The sequence below is a fragment of the Egretta garzetta genome, unplaced genomic scaffold, assembly GCF_000687185.1.
Source record: "Egretta garzetta isolate BGI_Z169 unplaced genomic scaffold, ASM68718v1 scaffold447, whole genome shotgun sequence".
In the NCBI taxonomy this organism is placed as follows: Eukaryota; Metazoa; Chordata; class Aves; order Pelecaniformes; family Ardeidae; genus Egretta; species Egretta garzetta.
Genome location: NW_009260397.1, coordinates 1,344,608 through 1,361,981, shown reverse-complemented (window position 1 = coordinate 1,361,981; position 17,374 = coordinate 1,344,608). Strand labels below are relative to the sequence as shown.

The following is a 17,374-nucleotide window of genomic DNA, read 5'->3' as shown; positions in this document are numbered from 1 at the left end:
ACTGGCAGCGGTTCCACATAAAGGATAAGGAAGTGGAGTGACATGGACAAGCAAATAGCGCCCACCAGCCAGATATTTTCCCACGGGGGCATCCTCATCAAGGACTGATTTTCTGATAAACTGCAATAGAAACATGGTATATATGTGTACATAAGGTACCGACAGGAAATTCAATGAATTGGAAAGCTAGCTGGAAAGAAAAGCAGCATGGCAAGTCACAACTACCCCACTCATGAAGGAAAGGAAGACACCAAGGTAGCATTTATATATGTTGCAACTTTACACTGCCATGGAATTCTGCTTAGCAAAGCAGTCACAGTTCAGCCACACATTTGTTTTTGAAAGTTTTTGTGTGTTCTGCTCATTCCTGATCTAGTCTACCTTTTTCACTAAGACCCCCAACATCCTCTCCATGGGAGAGGTAAGGGAAAGATGAGCATGATAGACAATCCTCCCCAGCCTACTGTACACCTGGGGACTCACTTCTTCTGAAATTCACTTAACGACTGGATATATAGAGGGTCAAGTACTTGCACCTTCTTTAATTCTGCTCTTCAGATTCAATCTGCATTTAGGCTATGCTGCGGAGGAGGCTGAGATCCAGAACATCAGATGTAGAGCAAAATCTTACTATGTAGGACTACCCTGGTACACTTGTATTTAAAGTTTATTTGTTTTTAAATTAACTGACCTCTAAGCTATTTGAAGAAAAATACCCTTGACATTGTGCTATTTAGTGGTTTCCATTTATAATCTAATATTAATTGGCTAAACCCACACTCCCTTAGGGCAGGAAAAACTATTTTCCATATCTTCAGCATTCTTATTTTAGTTCTCCTTGATATCACTTTATACCAACATAGGAGAGATAATCTGATTGATTAAGCTTAGATTAGAAATAATGGAAAACATTTCAGTTGCTCATGCTTAGTAAAATACCAGAGTGAATTGACAGACTTAAAAATATACCTTGTGATAAGAGATCTCAAATGTTATCTAAGAGAGTAATTTTGTTTGCAACACCAGGATTCAGAAAAAGGAAATATGACTCATTCCTTGTTAGCTGAGCTGTCCATACACCAAGAATCAAATTGCACAAAAGGTAGGGGTTTGGATAAGCTACGCAGAAACTTTGCTTTCCTATTTGGATATACAGACCTGTTGAGAGCATTGCACATCTCTATGGTGACAAGTACAGAAAGAGCCATTGTCATTGGATATGGAGACTCAAAAACCACACAGTCGACACCAAAGAAATCTGGATTGTCTTCTTTGCACTGCAGGAAATGGCTCTAGAAGAGAACAATGCAAACTCACTTCCACAGCTTGTAACTTTTAAAATGTAGGATAGACAACGGAGAAACAAGCAGTCAGTATTATGAAAACAAATGACTCCTATAAGCACTGGTTTTAAACTTTTGCCAGAAAAAAATCCCATTAGTCTTTTACTTACAAGACAACAATTAGTCCTTCAAATTGTTTAGAAGCTCAAGCATCCCACCTTGGAGCTTTAGTATTAAGACTAATTAATCTCACGGCCAAGTTTTACAGTAACAAGTCTGAAAGTCTCCTTACAGAATTTTCTGTAACCTACTCTTTCTACAGTCACTTCAAGTAACAAATACGAAAGAACCATGTGCCTCCCTTCTCCCCCCAAAGATATTAAACTGAGCAAATACCAGCTGATAAAAGGTAACTCTTGGACCACCATCAGCAGCGATAAACCACCAAGCAGCAGCACCCACTGTGGCAGCACCAACATAACCTTAAAGAAAACAAAGTGCTTTTTTCAGTGTTGTGAACCGTATGCAAGAGAAGACCTCGCCTGCCACACTTGAACTTCTACTTCAAGACCTCCAGAACTGTAAAAAAATAGATCGTAATTCCTCTATCTCCTGTGCAAGAAATGTATTCCACCAGTTGTAACTTAAATAACCATTAAATACTGTACGCTAAGATCTGACAGCTAGAACTTAAGGCAAACAAGGATATCACTTGGAATAATCAACCTGCAATTTTTTCTTTTTTCCTCTCAGAACCCTATGTGTCTGTACTTACATTAACTAATACCAAGGTTTACTTTAATATCTATGAAGTCAGTTAGGAAAATTAATGTCACAACTTCTGGCATGAAGACAGTGTGCATTAGGTATCCACAGAGACACTTATTCTAGCTTTACAGTGCTATAGCTGTATTTAAGTTTTAAATCTAAGTCCATTGATTTGATAAATTGATACTCCTTTATTTTCCCCAATTATAGCCATGCCAGCAAGCCTGTTGTGTTCTTCTACTTAGGCACAAAACTGGTAGATTACATACATGACAGTTGTCATTGTCAGACTTTGAAGTAGTTCTATGTATGACCTCAACAGCTAATACAGGTGCATATTCTTATTCACACTGGTCTTGCTTCCTCAACCTAATCCCACAACATGCTCATCTTCCTAAGGCTGACAGTTCTTGCATGGACAAGCTAAAACCTGCTGTCTCAATGCTTTGAGCTAGAAGTATTTCAGCCTGGAATGAGCCAAACGGGAAACAGCAAGTAGGTGGCTGCTTAAGAACAGAGGTCAGACTCAGCCCCAGGTTCATCTATTCCTGATGGGCTTCTCTCTTTGAAGACTTAACACCATTCACTATCAGACAATGGTTTCCTAGTCCTCAAACTCAGATTCCAACAAAGTGGTGAATGTCATATTGACGTTATGCAACTACAGCTTCTGGTGCCTCAGTTGCTACCAATGGGAAAAAAAACAACCCCACAACTTTACTGTTCTGATCACAGCACTGCCTGCAAATGTGCAAAACAAGTGTGAATCCTGAAACAAAATAAAGGAAGAATACCAGTTCCAGAGAACATCTATTGCTAGCTTTCAAGATTTTCAGCACACAAGGAGATTAGACAAACTGCTTTCAAGTGGATCTCCAAAAAAAAAAAAAAATAGAAGAGCTATTACTACTTACATCCAATAGCTAGGTAACGGAAGAAGAGCCATCCACTGATCAGTGGCTCTTTAGGGTTGCGTGGTGGCTTATTCATGATATCAAGATCAGGAGGATTAAAGCCCAGAGCAGTAGCAGGGAGACCATCCGTCACAAGGTTTACCCACAACAGTTGGACAGGAATTAGAGCTTCAGGAAAACCCAGAGCAGCAGTCAAGAAGATACTGTAAGAAAACCCACCAGTTATAAGCTTATTCTTGTGCATGTAAGTAAGTCCTTTTAACACTTAAGCCTAAGCCTGTAGCATCACTTCTGTTCTCTCATACAGTTACCCATTTAGTATCACAAGCTGACTATTCACCTTCAGAAAACTAAACCCATATCCAATAGCAAAAACTTCTAACCACTGGCATGTAAGTTTTGAAGCATTATCTTCTGGTCACTTCAGGAATTGAAGAGCTTCTGCTTTAGCCTTAGTTTTTTTTCCCCCCGCTCTACTTGTCTGTATAGGTAAATACATACATACATGCATAGAGGCTTGCAAGCCACTTTCTGAAAGACACTAGAACTTTTGTAGACATAATAGCATTTTAGCTCAAATGACTAAGCTTCATTTAGCTAGATTACTGCTAGTCCCTGCAAAAATTTAATGAACATGTAGCTTTTATGGCTCCAAGCCTGTGTGAATAAGTAGAACAGAAACAGGGGCTGCAGCAAGAGCTGTATGAAGGGCAGCTTTGAAGTTTACAAGAAACAAGGCAAGACAATTACTGTGTTATACTCTGGCTCTGGGAGGCAGTATGCTTTGATATAGGCAACTGTTAGATCAATATTTACATTCTGTTATCAAAAATGCATTCTGTGGCATTGGATCACCATTCCTTGCAAAGACACAGAAGACACATTCTTCTGTAACTTGAGGTTAAACAAATGCCTAAGTTAAATCCGTGGCTAAGTTATCTGAAATACCAGATCTTGTAATATTTGATTAAGGTTTTTATTTTCTATTCTATAGAATTATTCCAATTGTAGAAATAATTGTAAAGCATTTAGCCACCTACTGAGCTAGAATATTATATGCAATGCAATGCGAATCTTTTGTGGTATGCTAAAATTCTCCAGTAAAGACCAGGCTAAGTATGCAGACTTCTGCACAATCGAAATGATCAATTACCTGGAGAACCTGTTTCTCTGGTTTTAGTTAGCAATACTGGAAGTAAATAAATAACTAACAAAAGACTCCATCATCACTACTCTAGTTCAAAGAAAAAACACCCCAACATTTTAAACCTACCAAACAACTTCTCCAACATTGGAGGAGATCAAGTAACGGATGAACTGTTTCATGTTGTTATAAATTGCACGTCCTTCTTCCACAGCAGCTACAATTGTTGAGAAATTATCATCTGCTAAAACCATTTCAGAAGCAGTTTTAGCCACTGCAGTACCAGAACCCATAGCAATTCCAATTTCTGCTTTCTTCAATGCAGGGGCATCATTGACACCATCACCAGTCTAAAATAAGAATTTAAAGTTGAAAAAAAATAAATAAATAAGGGGGGCACTTACACATAGGACTAGGAAGGAATTTTGCATTGGGTGAGTGGGTGTGATTTTGTATCTTTGAAAATCACTTAAGTAGAGAACTATTCTGAGGCTTTGAGTTCAGGAAAACGTGGAAGAAGTATTTTCCTGAATAAGATATTAGTCTGACAAGGCGTAATTTGGGTTTAAACAGTGTCTGCCTTTCAAACCAAGTAGAAGTTCAATTACTCACCATAGCTGTAATCTCATCAAAAGACTGAAGAAACTCAACAATTTTAGATTTGTGGGAAGGCTCTACACGAGCAAAGCAACGTGCATGGTGGCAAGCATCTCTCTGGGCAGCAAGTGACAGTTCATCGAATTCACGACCAGTGAAGGCTTTTGTAGAAACATCTTCATCTTCCACAAAGATACCAATGCGACGGCAAATAGCTACGGCTGTGCCTTTATTATCACCAGTAATCATAATAACTCTAATACCAGCTTGTTTGCATAACTTTATAGATGAAGCTACTTCAATTCTTGGAGGATCCAGCATACCCACACAGCCAACAAAGGTCAAGTTGGTCTGAAACAAGACAGCACCAGGTTTCAGTGCAAGATCCTGCAGACTTCTCATATGACATTAGTGAAACAATCATTTTGCTTGCATGCTCAATATCTCAGCATAGTGACATCTGGTTTTAGCCCTTGTCCCCAATATTCTGTGGTTCTACACTGATTTCTATATTGCTGTGGTTCTACAGCGATTAAGACACTGAGGCCTATATCATCCTACCATTTGGTCAAAACCAGTGGATTATGCATGATATACTTGCTCTTATGTCAGGTTTTTTTTCCATGAAAGGGTTACTTCAGAGTGGTTATCTGTTTCACCATACAAAGTCTTCACAGCACTTCAGCTCTGACTCTGAATTCAGACAGCTAGAGAAGAACTGAAAGGTCACAAATCTATACACATTAACAAGTAAAAGGAGAGAATTTTTAATGTTTCTGGAATCACAGTGCTACATGGTACCATCTACGTGATGAGCATACAGGAGGACACGGTTAATTCCCAGAGCATGACAAGGCTCTGAAATGGGATCCTACCTTTGCAAACATATCTTGCTTCAAATGCACCCGTTTTACTTGTTAAGAAGTGCTCTAGCTGTCAGCCTTGCAAATTCAACCTGCAAGCAGTCAAGTCTTTCTTTTTCATAATCAGTGCCAGGAGCACAATGCACAAGCCAAACGCTCCCACACAACTGTTGTCATTTCCCGGCCTCTACATCCTAGATCCAGATTTCACCAAAAAATTACAGAGTAGTTAAGATGATAATCATGAACAGAGCTTTTGCAGCTGACAGTATGGAGTAAGGGAAGTGAACTTGACCCTTGGAGCACAAAACAGCAGGTATGTTTCATCACAAAATCCCCAAAGATGTCTTGCAGTTGGGCAGTGTCAAACTGAAAACCATTAAAGCTGAAACCACCATTCAGTTTTTGGAATATTTTTCAAAGTCAGTCTCACAGAACAGTTTAAAGTGTTATGATCCTGAGGACCTTATGTATATACGTAAAATAATAGAATTTGCAAGGTTGCTGTTTAATGATTTCTTCTTATACTTCTAGCCAAGCAGCGGCATCTATACCAGCCATTAAGAACACAGTTTCTTCAAAGACATATATAGTCTCTTCTTAAACTAAGCATTCCTTCCACATGTGGCTAACTCCTGTGTCTGACATCAAAAATACCCAGAGAGAAAATTCTCAGGCATAACTTCCTCAAAGAAGAATCAAACATAAACAGTTGCCATTCTCCAGTTTGGGAGAGGGAGAAGTGTTAAAAGGATATTTTACTAAACTTACCTCATAGTTAATGAAGTTTGAGGAGTCCTCAAGATTCATTTCCTCTTTTCTGGGTGGATTGTCATGGGTCGCCAGAGCCAAGCAACGTAATGTGTCTCTACCAGTTCCCCATTCTCTAATGACTGACATTATTTTCTGCTTAATTCCTGAGGTTAATGGTATTTTAGCACTTCCAACACGGACATGTGTACATCTGTCAATTACACCTTCAGGAGCACCCTGCAGAGGCAAAAAGCAACAATCTAATCTAGCTTAATAAATCCCCTTCTGTTAAAACATTTGCTCAAATTACAGAGTTCTTCCTTCATCTTCAAGCTGCAGTTAGTTGCACCACAATTTTTTATTATGGTGCTACCTTTGCAGCCATTCCATAGCTACACTTTGTCAAGTGAGGAACTGACCTTAACAAACATCTTACTCATGGATGTGCGGCTTGGTTTGTTTGGTGTACAATAGACAGACATAGACTTTCTGTCTCTTGAGAATTCCAGAGTGAATTCTTTCTTCATGAGTTGTTTTATCACCTTATAAAAAAACAGCATAAAACCATATTTAGATAACACATACTACAAAACTCACTCCCCACTGAATTCTAGATAAAAGAGTACTGACCGAGTTGCAAGCATTCGCACGTTCAATTCGAGAAAGTCCTTTCAAGTCTGTATCAAATACATTCATCTTTTCAACCAGACAGGTAAGCGCTGTTTCCGTGGCTTCACCAACTTTTTCATATACTCCCTTAGCCTTTAGTTAACACAAAGTAAACAAAAACACAGGATTTTACTTTAAACCTCACCTGAAACCTATCAGAGATAAAAGTTCAAGTTTTACAATAGGGAAAAAAGCTTAAGATGACTTACTATGGCTTATGAAACAAGCAAAACTTAAAAACCCCAACAATTTTAGAGATAATTATTTGTAGGCAATTTCAAGCCTTTACTCTCAAGACTAGCAGAGAAGGATGTCAGTACTTTATCATAAAGCATTTAAGTCATTACAAGATGTAGCAATCTTAAGGAGGTGAGGCAAAGCAAGAACGTAGCAGTGCATTCTACACACCAAGGGGTCTCCAAGTTCTAGATTACACTTGCTGCCTGGCTTTAGTTTTCTCAGTGTTCTACAAGCAAGTCATTCCCAGAATTAATATTTAACAGGACCTAAATACTCTCCCCTTTGCTCAGAAGGGGATTTACCACTGAAAGGTATTACATAGACAGATGAGAACATTTATCCTCATTCTCTCACTCTCCTCTGTTCTAGGATGTGTACTTACTTCATTGTAATCCAAAGAGGAATCATTACAGAGCGCACAGATCGTTGCAAGTTCCACAAGGCCATCATACTGGCTACATTTAATAAGTTTGTCATCTTTATGCCTTTCCAAAGGAAGAAGAGGGGGATATTTAAGTTAGTTATTTAGTATTAGCATCTCACCTTTTTCCCTTCTTCAATCCCTTTACTGTATTTCCATTTAGTACAATGCTTATTAGTTATGGACTTGGAACTACAGAACCAGAAATTGTTGAGAAGAACAGATTTGAAGAAGGTGAGTTCTGAAGTTTAGATCAAACAGTAATGCTTAGATCAAATAGTAATGAACAGAATGACATGATTATCAGTGGAATCGCTACCTGAATTACAAAAACTTATTTCCTCCAGTGACAGTCATACAGCAATGTAGAAGAGAAGTAAAGAGCTCAGCAAAGAGGCATATCAAAACATTATTAGAGTACACGCAGGACTTGGAGAGGAGTTCCAAGTAGGAGAGGGATATTGTTGGATACCTTAGAAGCTTAGCTTCCTCAGTCTTACTGCATATTCTACAGTTTTACTGCCACACATGAAATGCATGCACTGGGCAGGCATAAAAGCAGATTTGGCCTCTTAATTACCTAAAAATTAATCTGTACATATGTAATCCTCCTAAACCAATGTAAACCTAAGTCATTTCACAATACAAATTCGACTAGAAATACTCTTTTCTAATAGCCACATACACTTATGGATGAATAAACTCTTGAGAAAGAGGGAAGGTACGCTTTCTCTAAAGTAATGCACCACTAAGACATCACAAATAAGAAGCAACTTCTTTGCTTTCACATTTGGAAATGGATAGTAAATGAATTCATTTTCTAAAACATTAGCATACTGCTAGAGTAAGCATACAAGAACGAAAGAGAGTTCAATACTGAAACAGTAATGCTTAGATCAAATAGTAATGAACAGAATGACATGATTATCAGTGGAATCGCTACCTGAATTACAAAAACTTATTTCCTCCAGTGACAGTCATACAGCAATGTAGAAGAGAAGTAAAGAGCTCAGCAAAGAGGCATATCAAAACATTATTAGAGTACACGCAGGACTTGGAGAGGAGTTCCAAGTAGGAGAGGGATATTGTTGGATACCTTAGAAGCTTAGCTTCCTCAGTCTTACTGCATATTCTACAGTTTTACTGCCACACATGAAATGCATGCACTGGGCAGGCATAAAAGCAGATTTGGCCTCTTAATTACCTAAAAATTAATCTGTACATATGTAATCCTCCTAAACCAATGTAAACCTAAGTCATTTCACAATACAAATTCGACTAGAAATACTCTTTTCTAATAGCCACATACACTTATGGATGAATAAACTCTTGAGAAAGAGGGAAGGTACGCTTTCTCTAAAGTAATGCACCACTAAGACATCACAAATAAGAAGCAACTTCTTTGCTTTCACATTTGGAAACGGATAGTAAATGAATTCATTTTCTAAAACATTAGCATACTGCTAGAGTAAGCATACAAGAACGAAAGAGAGTTCAATACTGCTATTTTCCCCCCTACCAAAATTAGCAAGATATAATATCTTTCATTAAAGCTCTCAAGGAAGAAAAAAGGTCTCGTGGTAGAAAGACATGGATCACTACTCTGTAAGAATTCATAACATAAGACTATGACATGTCCGATTATGTAAGCTTTTGTTCAGTCTCTAGTTGTACTGCAAACAAATTCCGATGTTGTATAACACAGCATGTAATTCTATAGCCATAAGCAGGGGCTTTAAACTCTTAACTCTTTGAAGTTCCCAGAAGCTCTCAGTTTGTCACCTCCTCTATCACAGCTAACACTTTCTGTTTTCACCTCTTCTGAACTTGAAGAAGACTAGCATATTTGAATATCCATAACTTGTTATACCAGGGTTTCCACCCTCCCCCCACCCCTCTGTTCCTTACCAACCATTTCTGAAGAATGGCAAGTACACATGGAGTCTAAGTTGCTGGGGTCAGTTCTGGATATCCGTTTGTTTCCCCCACCCCCACTCTTAAAACTTCAGGCTTTTCTGTTAGCTGAAGATGAACTCATTTGAAGGTCAAATGCAATCTGCTAGCTTCGGAAGTAAGCATGCACATTGCATGTGCTGAGACCCGATAAAACTACTTCAAAGTGACAATCTCCTAACATCCCTGGGAAATCAGTCAGTATGAAATTTTAGTTTTTCAGTAAGAAGTATTTGTAATTTTATATTCTGAATGCATCTTAGGGGAAGGTTATGTACCAAATACTTTAAGAGTAAGTGAAAAATTATTTATTTATTGCAAAAAATGCTTAATGTTTATGAAATAGAGTAGGCTGCCTATACAGCTGTGGAAGACAACAGTATTTGAAGTTAAGTACAAGAAAGAAACTGCTTTGGGGCAGTGCCACAGACTAGACTGCCTCTTAAGGTCTCCATCAAACCTTGTTTTCAGTGACAGTTTGCAGACAGTCACCTTACTTTAAGGTCACCGATTTTAAGAAAAGCTGTCCATAAATGCAGAAATAAACCAGCCCTGATGGTTGAGAATGTAGCTATTTGTTTCCTTATGCTCCAATAACAGCCTTTCTGTGGTAATCTCCCTTTCACAGTGTTCTTTATGTACGTGAATGCAGTGTGATTAACACGCTTATTCACATTTCCCCAATTTCAGCAAGTAAAAATAGAACAATAACATACATAGATGACTGTCTTATTATACTCAACATCTGTCACCACACTACATTTTATTATTTTGTTTATCTAGAGCTCTTGCGAGACCAGCTAAAGCATAATAGCGAGATGCTTTACAAGATCTAGAATGTCACCTTGCCTAAGTAAATGGTCTCCTGAAATGAAAGCATAGGCTTTTGACAGCAGTTAGCTTTGAAACAGAAGAGATTTGGGGCATTAAGATTTCCAGCTGCTGAGAACATTATGGTCTTAACTGCTATGAAAATTAAACAGAGATTGGTGAAGACCGCATGGAGTCATAGGTGTGCATGTGAGACTCCACGAGATTGAGATATTTACAATAACTGAATCTCAGTTATACTTCATGCATACTTGAGTTCTATTCTGCAAGTAAAACTGAAGTGACAAGATTAAAAACACATGGAAGACTGTCCAAGTAAAAGGAGCTGTAACAATCCAGTAAGAAGAGGCTCTCTTTCTGCAAGCAGAGCCCTAAAAATTCCTAAAGTCATCAGGATGAACCACCTATCCCGCTAGTAGAGACTTGTAACTGAGAAAGTAAATCGAACTTATCATTCCTTTCCTAAGGGAGTGGGTTTAACAACAGCTCAAATACCAAAGGCCAAGACAAACACGCATATCTATTCAAGTACAGATGCACCAAGTCCAATAAACTACTGAGGGTAGGAGACAGGAATTTATGGTAAATTTAAGAATTGACTCAAACACATTAATAAGATGCTTTAGAAAAAAAATCTCCTACCTTCTCTGAAGCAGGTGAATTGGAAACATTTGAGTTCACAGATTAACAGAGGCTCACCTCTTTAGATTTATGCAGGTTTTTTTTAAATAAAGTAAACCTCATTTTGAAGCACTAGGATAGCTAATGTTAGTCCAGTAAGATTTCAGTAAAATAAATTTTCTCAACCTACCCTTAATTTATTTTTAGATTATCAAAGGAACATTGCAATATTGGAGACTGTATTAAGTAAATTTCACGAAGGTTTACTCTTCAGAATTTACCTTCCTTTTACTGTTAATTACTTCCCCTACAGCCCTTCAGTTTGTATTCTCACTGGTTGAGTTTTCATTATTAACTATCACTATTTAATATTACATACATCACTTTTCAAGCATAAAGTAATAGTCAATGCATAAACAGACAAATATTTAACTTCAGCATAACACTTACACTTCTCCCATGGGAGCATATGTTGAACCAGTTACAGTAAATTCATTCAGAGAACAGCTATCTCCTTCTACTCTGTCCAGGACAAACATCTGAAATTAGAGTTAGAAGTGTTACTACCTTTGAACAATAATTAATGCAAGAGATTTAAACAGGCCTTAATCAAGCAGGTACAAGAGGCAAGTTCAGGTTGAATACACAAACTAGGCAAAACCAGATACGATACTCTGAACTTCGATCCTATATATGTTTGAACAGCTCTCTACACTGAAGCATGAAGACAGCGCTTCCACTTTAACAGATCTCATTTGAAAGTTGCATTGTGGGACAACTACAAAGAGTTTAAAACCACATAAACTATCTACACTTCAGCTGTGAAGACTACTCACACATCCACTTGACAATCCTGACTATACCCAAGCTCTTCCTAGGCTTCAGACTTGTAAAGTAATTCTCATATGTATGTTTGAAACAGCAGTTCCAATCAAAAGCAGTGTAGGGCAGCCTGGAAACTGACAATTCTTCCCAGAGTAAAAACAGAACCATCTACAAATAGGAGAAGCTTCTAAATCTAAGAGGTGAGGTTTTAAGGAAGAGCCAGACTATGGCCAGTTTCCATTAATACGACCCACTAAGTGAAAACGTTTCCTGTCCTGTTTTTCTAGTTATATGTCACTTTACCATCCAGTACACTGGTAGCTTAAAACCATTCAGACAGCTCAAGTACCCTTCTAGCACAGGCTGAAATATTATTTTCAAATAAAGACACTAATTTGAAGGATGCAGTTGTACCCCATAAGACACCTGCATCTCAGCGTTTCCTTTGTTTGCTTTCTAGGAGAGCTGCAGGTAGAACCTCATCTGGGAAGATGGATATAAAAAAACAGTGCCTGAAGCTGTCACACTCTTACCATGAATTGCTGGAGTGATAGTAAAGAAGAAAGTAATTTCTCTCTGATTGATATTATACCTTAATGGAACTTCTTGCCCATCGGTTAGTGTAAGCTATTTTGCCATACCACATTTTAGCAATGCCTTAATTGCCTCTCATTGTGCTGCCTTATGATTTAGGCAAGCATCTTCACAAAACACTGCCTAATGATTAGGAGTTCTGCAACTGATCTACACTGATGTCTGCAGACCCTATAATCTTCAAAGTGATTTTAAAAATCAAAAAGCTAGACAAGCTGGTAAATTAAAAGCCCACAAAGCAGAGTAAGTGCATTCTCAGAGGGAGATACCACAGGAGGACACTAAAACAATCCCTCAAACCTCCTCCTAAAGCAGTTATTTCTGACTGAAGCATAGTATAGGGTTCCTTTGGACACTAAGGAGTTACTACTTAACATGAAAACTAAAACTACAAGTGGCATTACTGTTGTAAACCAGACTTCTTAAAAAGCTAAGCAATCTCTCTGCTTAGAGTGAAACCAAGAATAACAGTTATTGTTTACAGGTATTAGGATTTTGCTGTGTTTTACAAAATCTCACAATTGTAGTTATTCTGTAGCTGTCAGAGGTTAACAAGGAACCAAGTAAGTTGTACTGCACAAAATCCAAAACATATAGTCCTCTAAATATAAGGGGTAGACCATTTTGAGCTTTTAAATAAACACAACTTAAATGATGAGTTAACCAGGAAGCCTTCTGCTTTTGGCATCTGCATGATAAAAAAATCCCTGCAAAGACTAGGGCAGTTATGCAACCCTACTGCAAGTAACCTCCTCTGGAATACTGATGAGCAGCTGCTTTGTGTCTCTTAGGTATAAATACTACAATACTTAAGGAAGTAGAACAAGTCAACCACCAATTAAAAAGAAAAAGCCATCAATCACATGAGAATAAAGTCCTTAAGGCTCACAAACTTTTGCCAAAAAAATACTGCTGTGTAGTGCTCAACATTTACACATTTGTAACCCGATGTAACAACTCTGAACATCTGAGATCAGAGTTGCTATGCCACCGAAAATCTACAATTACTAAACAGAAGAACTTAATGTTTTCTCCATAAAATTCCTACACAGAATATCAAGTATATGGGAAACAGAGAACTGGCAACTGAACATGCATTACGTTAAGTGATTAGCTATAAAAGTATAAATGAATCAACACTAGAAAGAATACTGGGGGGAATGGAGGAGGGACACATAACTTACGCTTACCTAGAAATATGACATACATTGAAGATGACCCTGGCAATGCTGGTGACAGGGTCAACTGCACCTCCAAGTTGCCAGATTAGTCATACAATATTGCATGCTGAAAACACTACAGCAATTCTACATCAGACCAAGAAGAGCTACTGAAGACAAAGAAATAAATGTGGAACCACTCAGTAGTGAAAATTCCTTAGACCATCCAAGTTACTGCAATAAATCTTCCACCTTTTTCCCACTGCTAAGTTACTCCACCATTGTCATCTGGCTAAATTAAACACCTAAGTGTTTTACACTCACACACAACCTGCTTCTACAGTGTAACTAGCCTACCTTTCTGAAACAGGTTCAATCACACTAAACAATTACCAGTAGACCGAATGGTTTACAGACAAGTCAATGGAAAGCTGCTTCCAAACAACTCTCTTCCAACAAGTGCGGGTACAGCTATTCTTGGCCATGACTAAATAAGGGAAGAGATAAAAGCCTTAAACACTACACAGTGGAAAACTGAATTAAAAGTGGAAGCTTATCTTAAGAAAATAAAGCAAGATTTTGATGATATGAGAACCAAAAGACTCACGATCAAAAGAATTCAAGCAATGCTGACTATTTAAACAGAGAGGCTGAGGAGAAACAGAAAAATAGAAGCAGTTAGTTCAACATACCCTGCAGACTGACATCTGATTCGTGGTCAGAGTACCAGTCTTGTCAGAACAAATAACTGAGGTGCAACCCAAGGTTTCCACAGAGGGAAGACTTCTAACAATAGCGTTCTTCTTGGCCATTCTCCGGGTTCCAAGAGCCAAGCAGGTGGTAATGACAGCAGGTAGACCCTCAGGAATAGCAGCAACAGCAAGAGCAACAGCAATTTTAAAGTAATAGATAGCACCTCGAATCCAGGAGCCACCGTGAACTGGATCATTGAAGTGACCAATGTTTATTATCCAAACAGCAATGCAGATAAGCGAGATGACTTTAGACAGCTGCTCTCCAAACTCATCCAGTTTCTGTTGGAGCGGGGTTCTCTCTTGCTCAGTAGCCACCATCTCATCACGAATTTTGCCAATTTCAGTGTTTACTCCTGTTGCAATAACCACTCCCATAGCTTTACCAGCAGCAATATTAGTACCCTAATGTAAATAAAGAAAAGGGAAGAGAAAACTTGTAGTCAATCTATAAACATGTCTTGGTGGTAGGGTTTTTGTTTGGTTTTTTTGTTGAGAATTATTTTTTAATTAAAAAACCCAACACCTCGTACAATTCCAGACTGTGTTTCAGCTGGGATATGGAAAGAGGTGAAGAGGAAGAGAATGCCATTCCTCCAGTACCTGTTAAGAGATTATTCCAGTGTAGAATTTCTGCTTACAAAATGGGCTCAAAATGAATCAGTATTGATCTATTAAAGCAGCAGAGCCAAACCCAGCTGCTGAGTAAGCAGTATGCATTTCAACTGGAATCTTTCCTTTCTTTTTTAACCAGGATTGTATTTTGCCAGACTTAATGACATTTCCCATGAGTAATAGATCTGTTCAGTGGGGTTCCCTGCTTTAACATACTTAACATGTTACATTTTCTACAAGTAGGCTACCAGCAATAAGAGAATTGTTATTTTGTTACCTAAAAGGCATTCAAAGCTTCCTTTAAACAAATTTGAATACACTGTTTCATTCCTGTATAGAAACCTAGTTCTCAGTTTTAGCCACACGGTAACATAATTTGTGTGGGCATTCTTACAGGCTTAAGAACTATTACTTTAGAAAAGTAGTGTAGAAGCACTTTAAAAGTACACGTGCTCCAGCCTTAAAGACTTTCCTGTGAAGGACAAAAAAAAAAAAAAAAAAAAAAAAAAAAATCAGTTTCTCATATAAACTGGTTTCAACAAGCATCTTCCCCAAGGACAGCTTTTATTAGAAGTTACTAAATGAATTAAAAATTACAAGTTCAATGTACATGGAGACATGCACACAGATGCGTATAGAGAATAGAGCAAAGACGGCATACAGCTGAAGACCTGAAGTTCTGCACATTTTTGTTTATCAGCTTCAGTATTGTTTTATACAAGTTTTGAAAGTTTCAAAACTACTTACAGAAAAAAGCATGTTCTTCTTGTCTTGGTTTACAGCACGAGGATCAGGCACAGGGTCAGTGTGCTTAATAACAGATACAGATTCACCTAAAGTAAAGACAATAGTCTTAAGAAGAGATTATACATTATCATCTTGAGTCCTGTAGGGAATCAAAAAGTTATAATCCTCAGTCTTAAAAGTTTTTTAAAATGTCAAACTTCTTTCTGCAAATGATTTTTAGTCACTTAAGTGAAATAAGTATTTCAGCTGACCAAAAAAATGGAATGGCTGGCTTTAACTGAAAATGGGAAAGGATTTAAGTGAACATTTTATATAGTTAAATTCAATGAAACATACACCATGGCTTTTAAGGAACACAAAAAGTGGTGAAATACACAGCTGGTACCTCACTCCTTTTAATGTAGCAAGATCTACTGCATGAATTAGGTATGTGCTTCTCACGCAGTAACAAGCATTTCTGTTCTCTATGCACTGTAAGAGGCATGTTCTCATTTAAATAATTAGATGCTACCAGAGTTATATATCTGTGATGGTATACATCACAGTTACACTGGCAGACATTAAAAAAAATTCTCATGTAGCCATGTTAGTTAACTTGTTTAGTTGGAAGTCTTCAGAGAACTCTTCCATAAAAACCTTAAATATATCAATTTCTATAAACATGTCACACAGGTGTAAGAAAGGTTTCTTTTCTATAAAAAGAGATGTTAATTACTACATCAGATTTCACAAGGTGATAACTCGGTGACTGAAGCTAAGAGCATACTCGTTTATTCTAAGCTCAAGACAGCCAAAGCCTCCTACTTTTAAAAGCTTTGTAAGCAGCATATTAGACTTCAGTCCTACTTTATTAGTTAGGAGACTCAAGCATCAACTTAAAATAGGCTGCAAATAGAAAAGGTTTTTAAAAAAATAATCTGTTATGTAAACAAAGGCAAGGAATTACTCCCTTTATATAGGCTTCTGGTGGCTTTCTTCTACTTATTTCAGTTCTGATAGCTTGACAAACATGGAGCACCTGCATTTTCTTATGCTAAACTTAAGTAACCTTGATCAGTTCTGTGCTATTCAAGATCTGTACTGAGAAACTTTGGGGCCTGTTTCAAGACAGATTTGAGGATAGGTTTCTTATGAGTGCTTTACTGTTTTAAGAGTCAGGACTAGTTAACATTCTTTTATGCTACCAAAACAGGCAGACAGATCTTCATGTTCCAGCTCAGAGAAAAATGGTATAGCGTGCTTGGTTGATTCCTAATTTCTTTCCTATATTCAGAAGCACTGCTACTTTGTTTTGTTTTCAACAAATCTGAAAAGTGCTCTAAATATAGCTCTTGCACTTGAGAGGCAGTACCAGAAAACGCGTGAATGTGCATGCACAGAATTTCAGCAAATAAAGCTTTAGTATACAGAGTCTTCAGTAACAGCAGTTTAAAAGCTGCTTGTATTTAAAAAAATATTATCTCTTGTGAGATAAAACGTGTAACTATTACAGAAGACATTTAGTAAGATTTCCATACTTTCATATTTGAGCAGTGACAAGATGTTCAAGCCTAGAAGGCTACATAAACTAGAATAGAAATTCTTCATTTTTCATTTTAGTTTCTCACAAGTTACTTGTGTGAGT

At 37.6% G+C, this 17,374-nt stretch overlaps 1 protein-coding gene across 1 annotated transcript in view; it reads right to left on the bottom strand.

The window, feature by feature from the left end:
* ATP2A2 (ATPase sarcoplasmic/endoplasmic reticulum Ca2+ transporting 2) overlaps window positions 1–17,374 on the bottom strand; it is a 48,612-nt gene that overhangs the window by 6,557 nt on the left and 24,681 nt on the right. The window contains exons 7-19 of the mRNA XM_009643112.2: window positions 15,751–15,836; window positions 14,329–14,793; window positions 11,508–11,596; window positions 7,614–7,716; window positions 6,953–7,084; window positions 6,742–6,864; window positions 6,341–6,559; window positions 4,722–5,057; window positions 4,239–4,459; window positions 2,966–3,168; window positions 1,680–1,765; window positions 1,159–1,292; window positions 3–120 (exon numbers count right to left, since the gene is read on the bottom strand). Of these exons, the coding sequence (XP_009641407.1) occupies window positions 3–120; window positions 1,159–1,292; window positions 1,680–1,765; window positions 2,966–3,168; window positions 4,239–4,459; window positions 4,722–5,057; window positions 6,341–6,559; window positions 6,742–6,864; window positions 6,953–7,084; window positions 7,614–7,716; window positions 11,508–11,596; window positions 14,329–14,793; window positions 15,751–15,836 (2,315 nt within the window). The remainder of the gene's footprint in view (window positions 1–2; window positions 121–1,158; window positions 1,293–1,679; window positions 1,766–2,965; window positions 3,169–4,238; window positions 4,460–4,721; window positions 5,058–6,340; window positions 6,560–6,741; window positions 6,865–6,952; window positions 7,085–7,613; window positions 7,717–11,507; window positions 11,597–14,328; window positions 14,794–15,750; window positions 15,837–17,374) is intronic.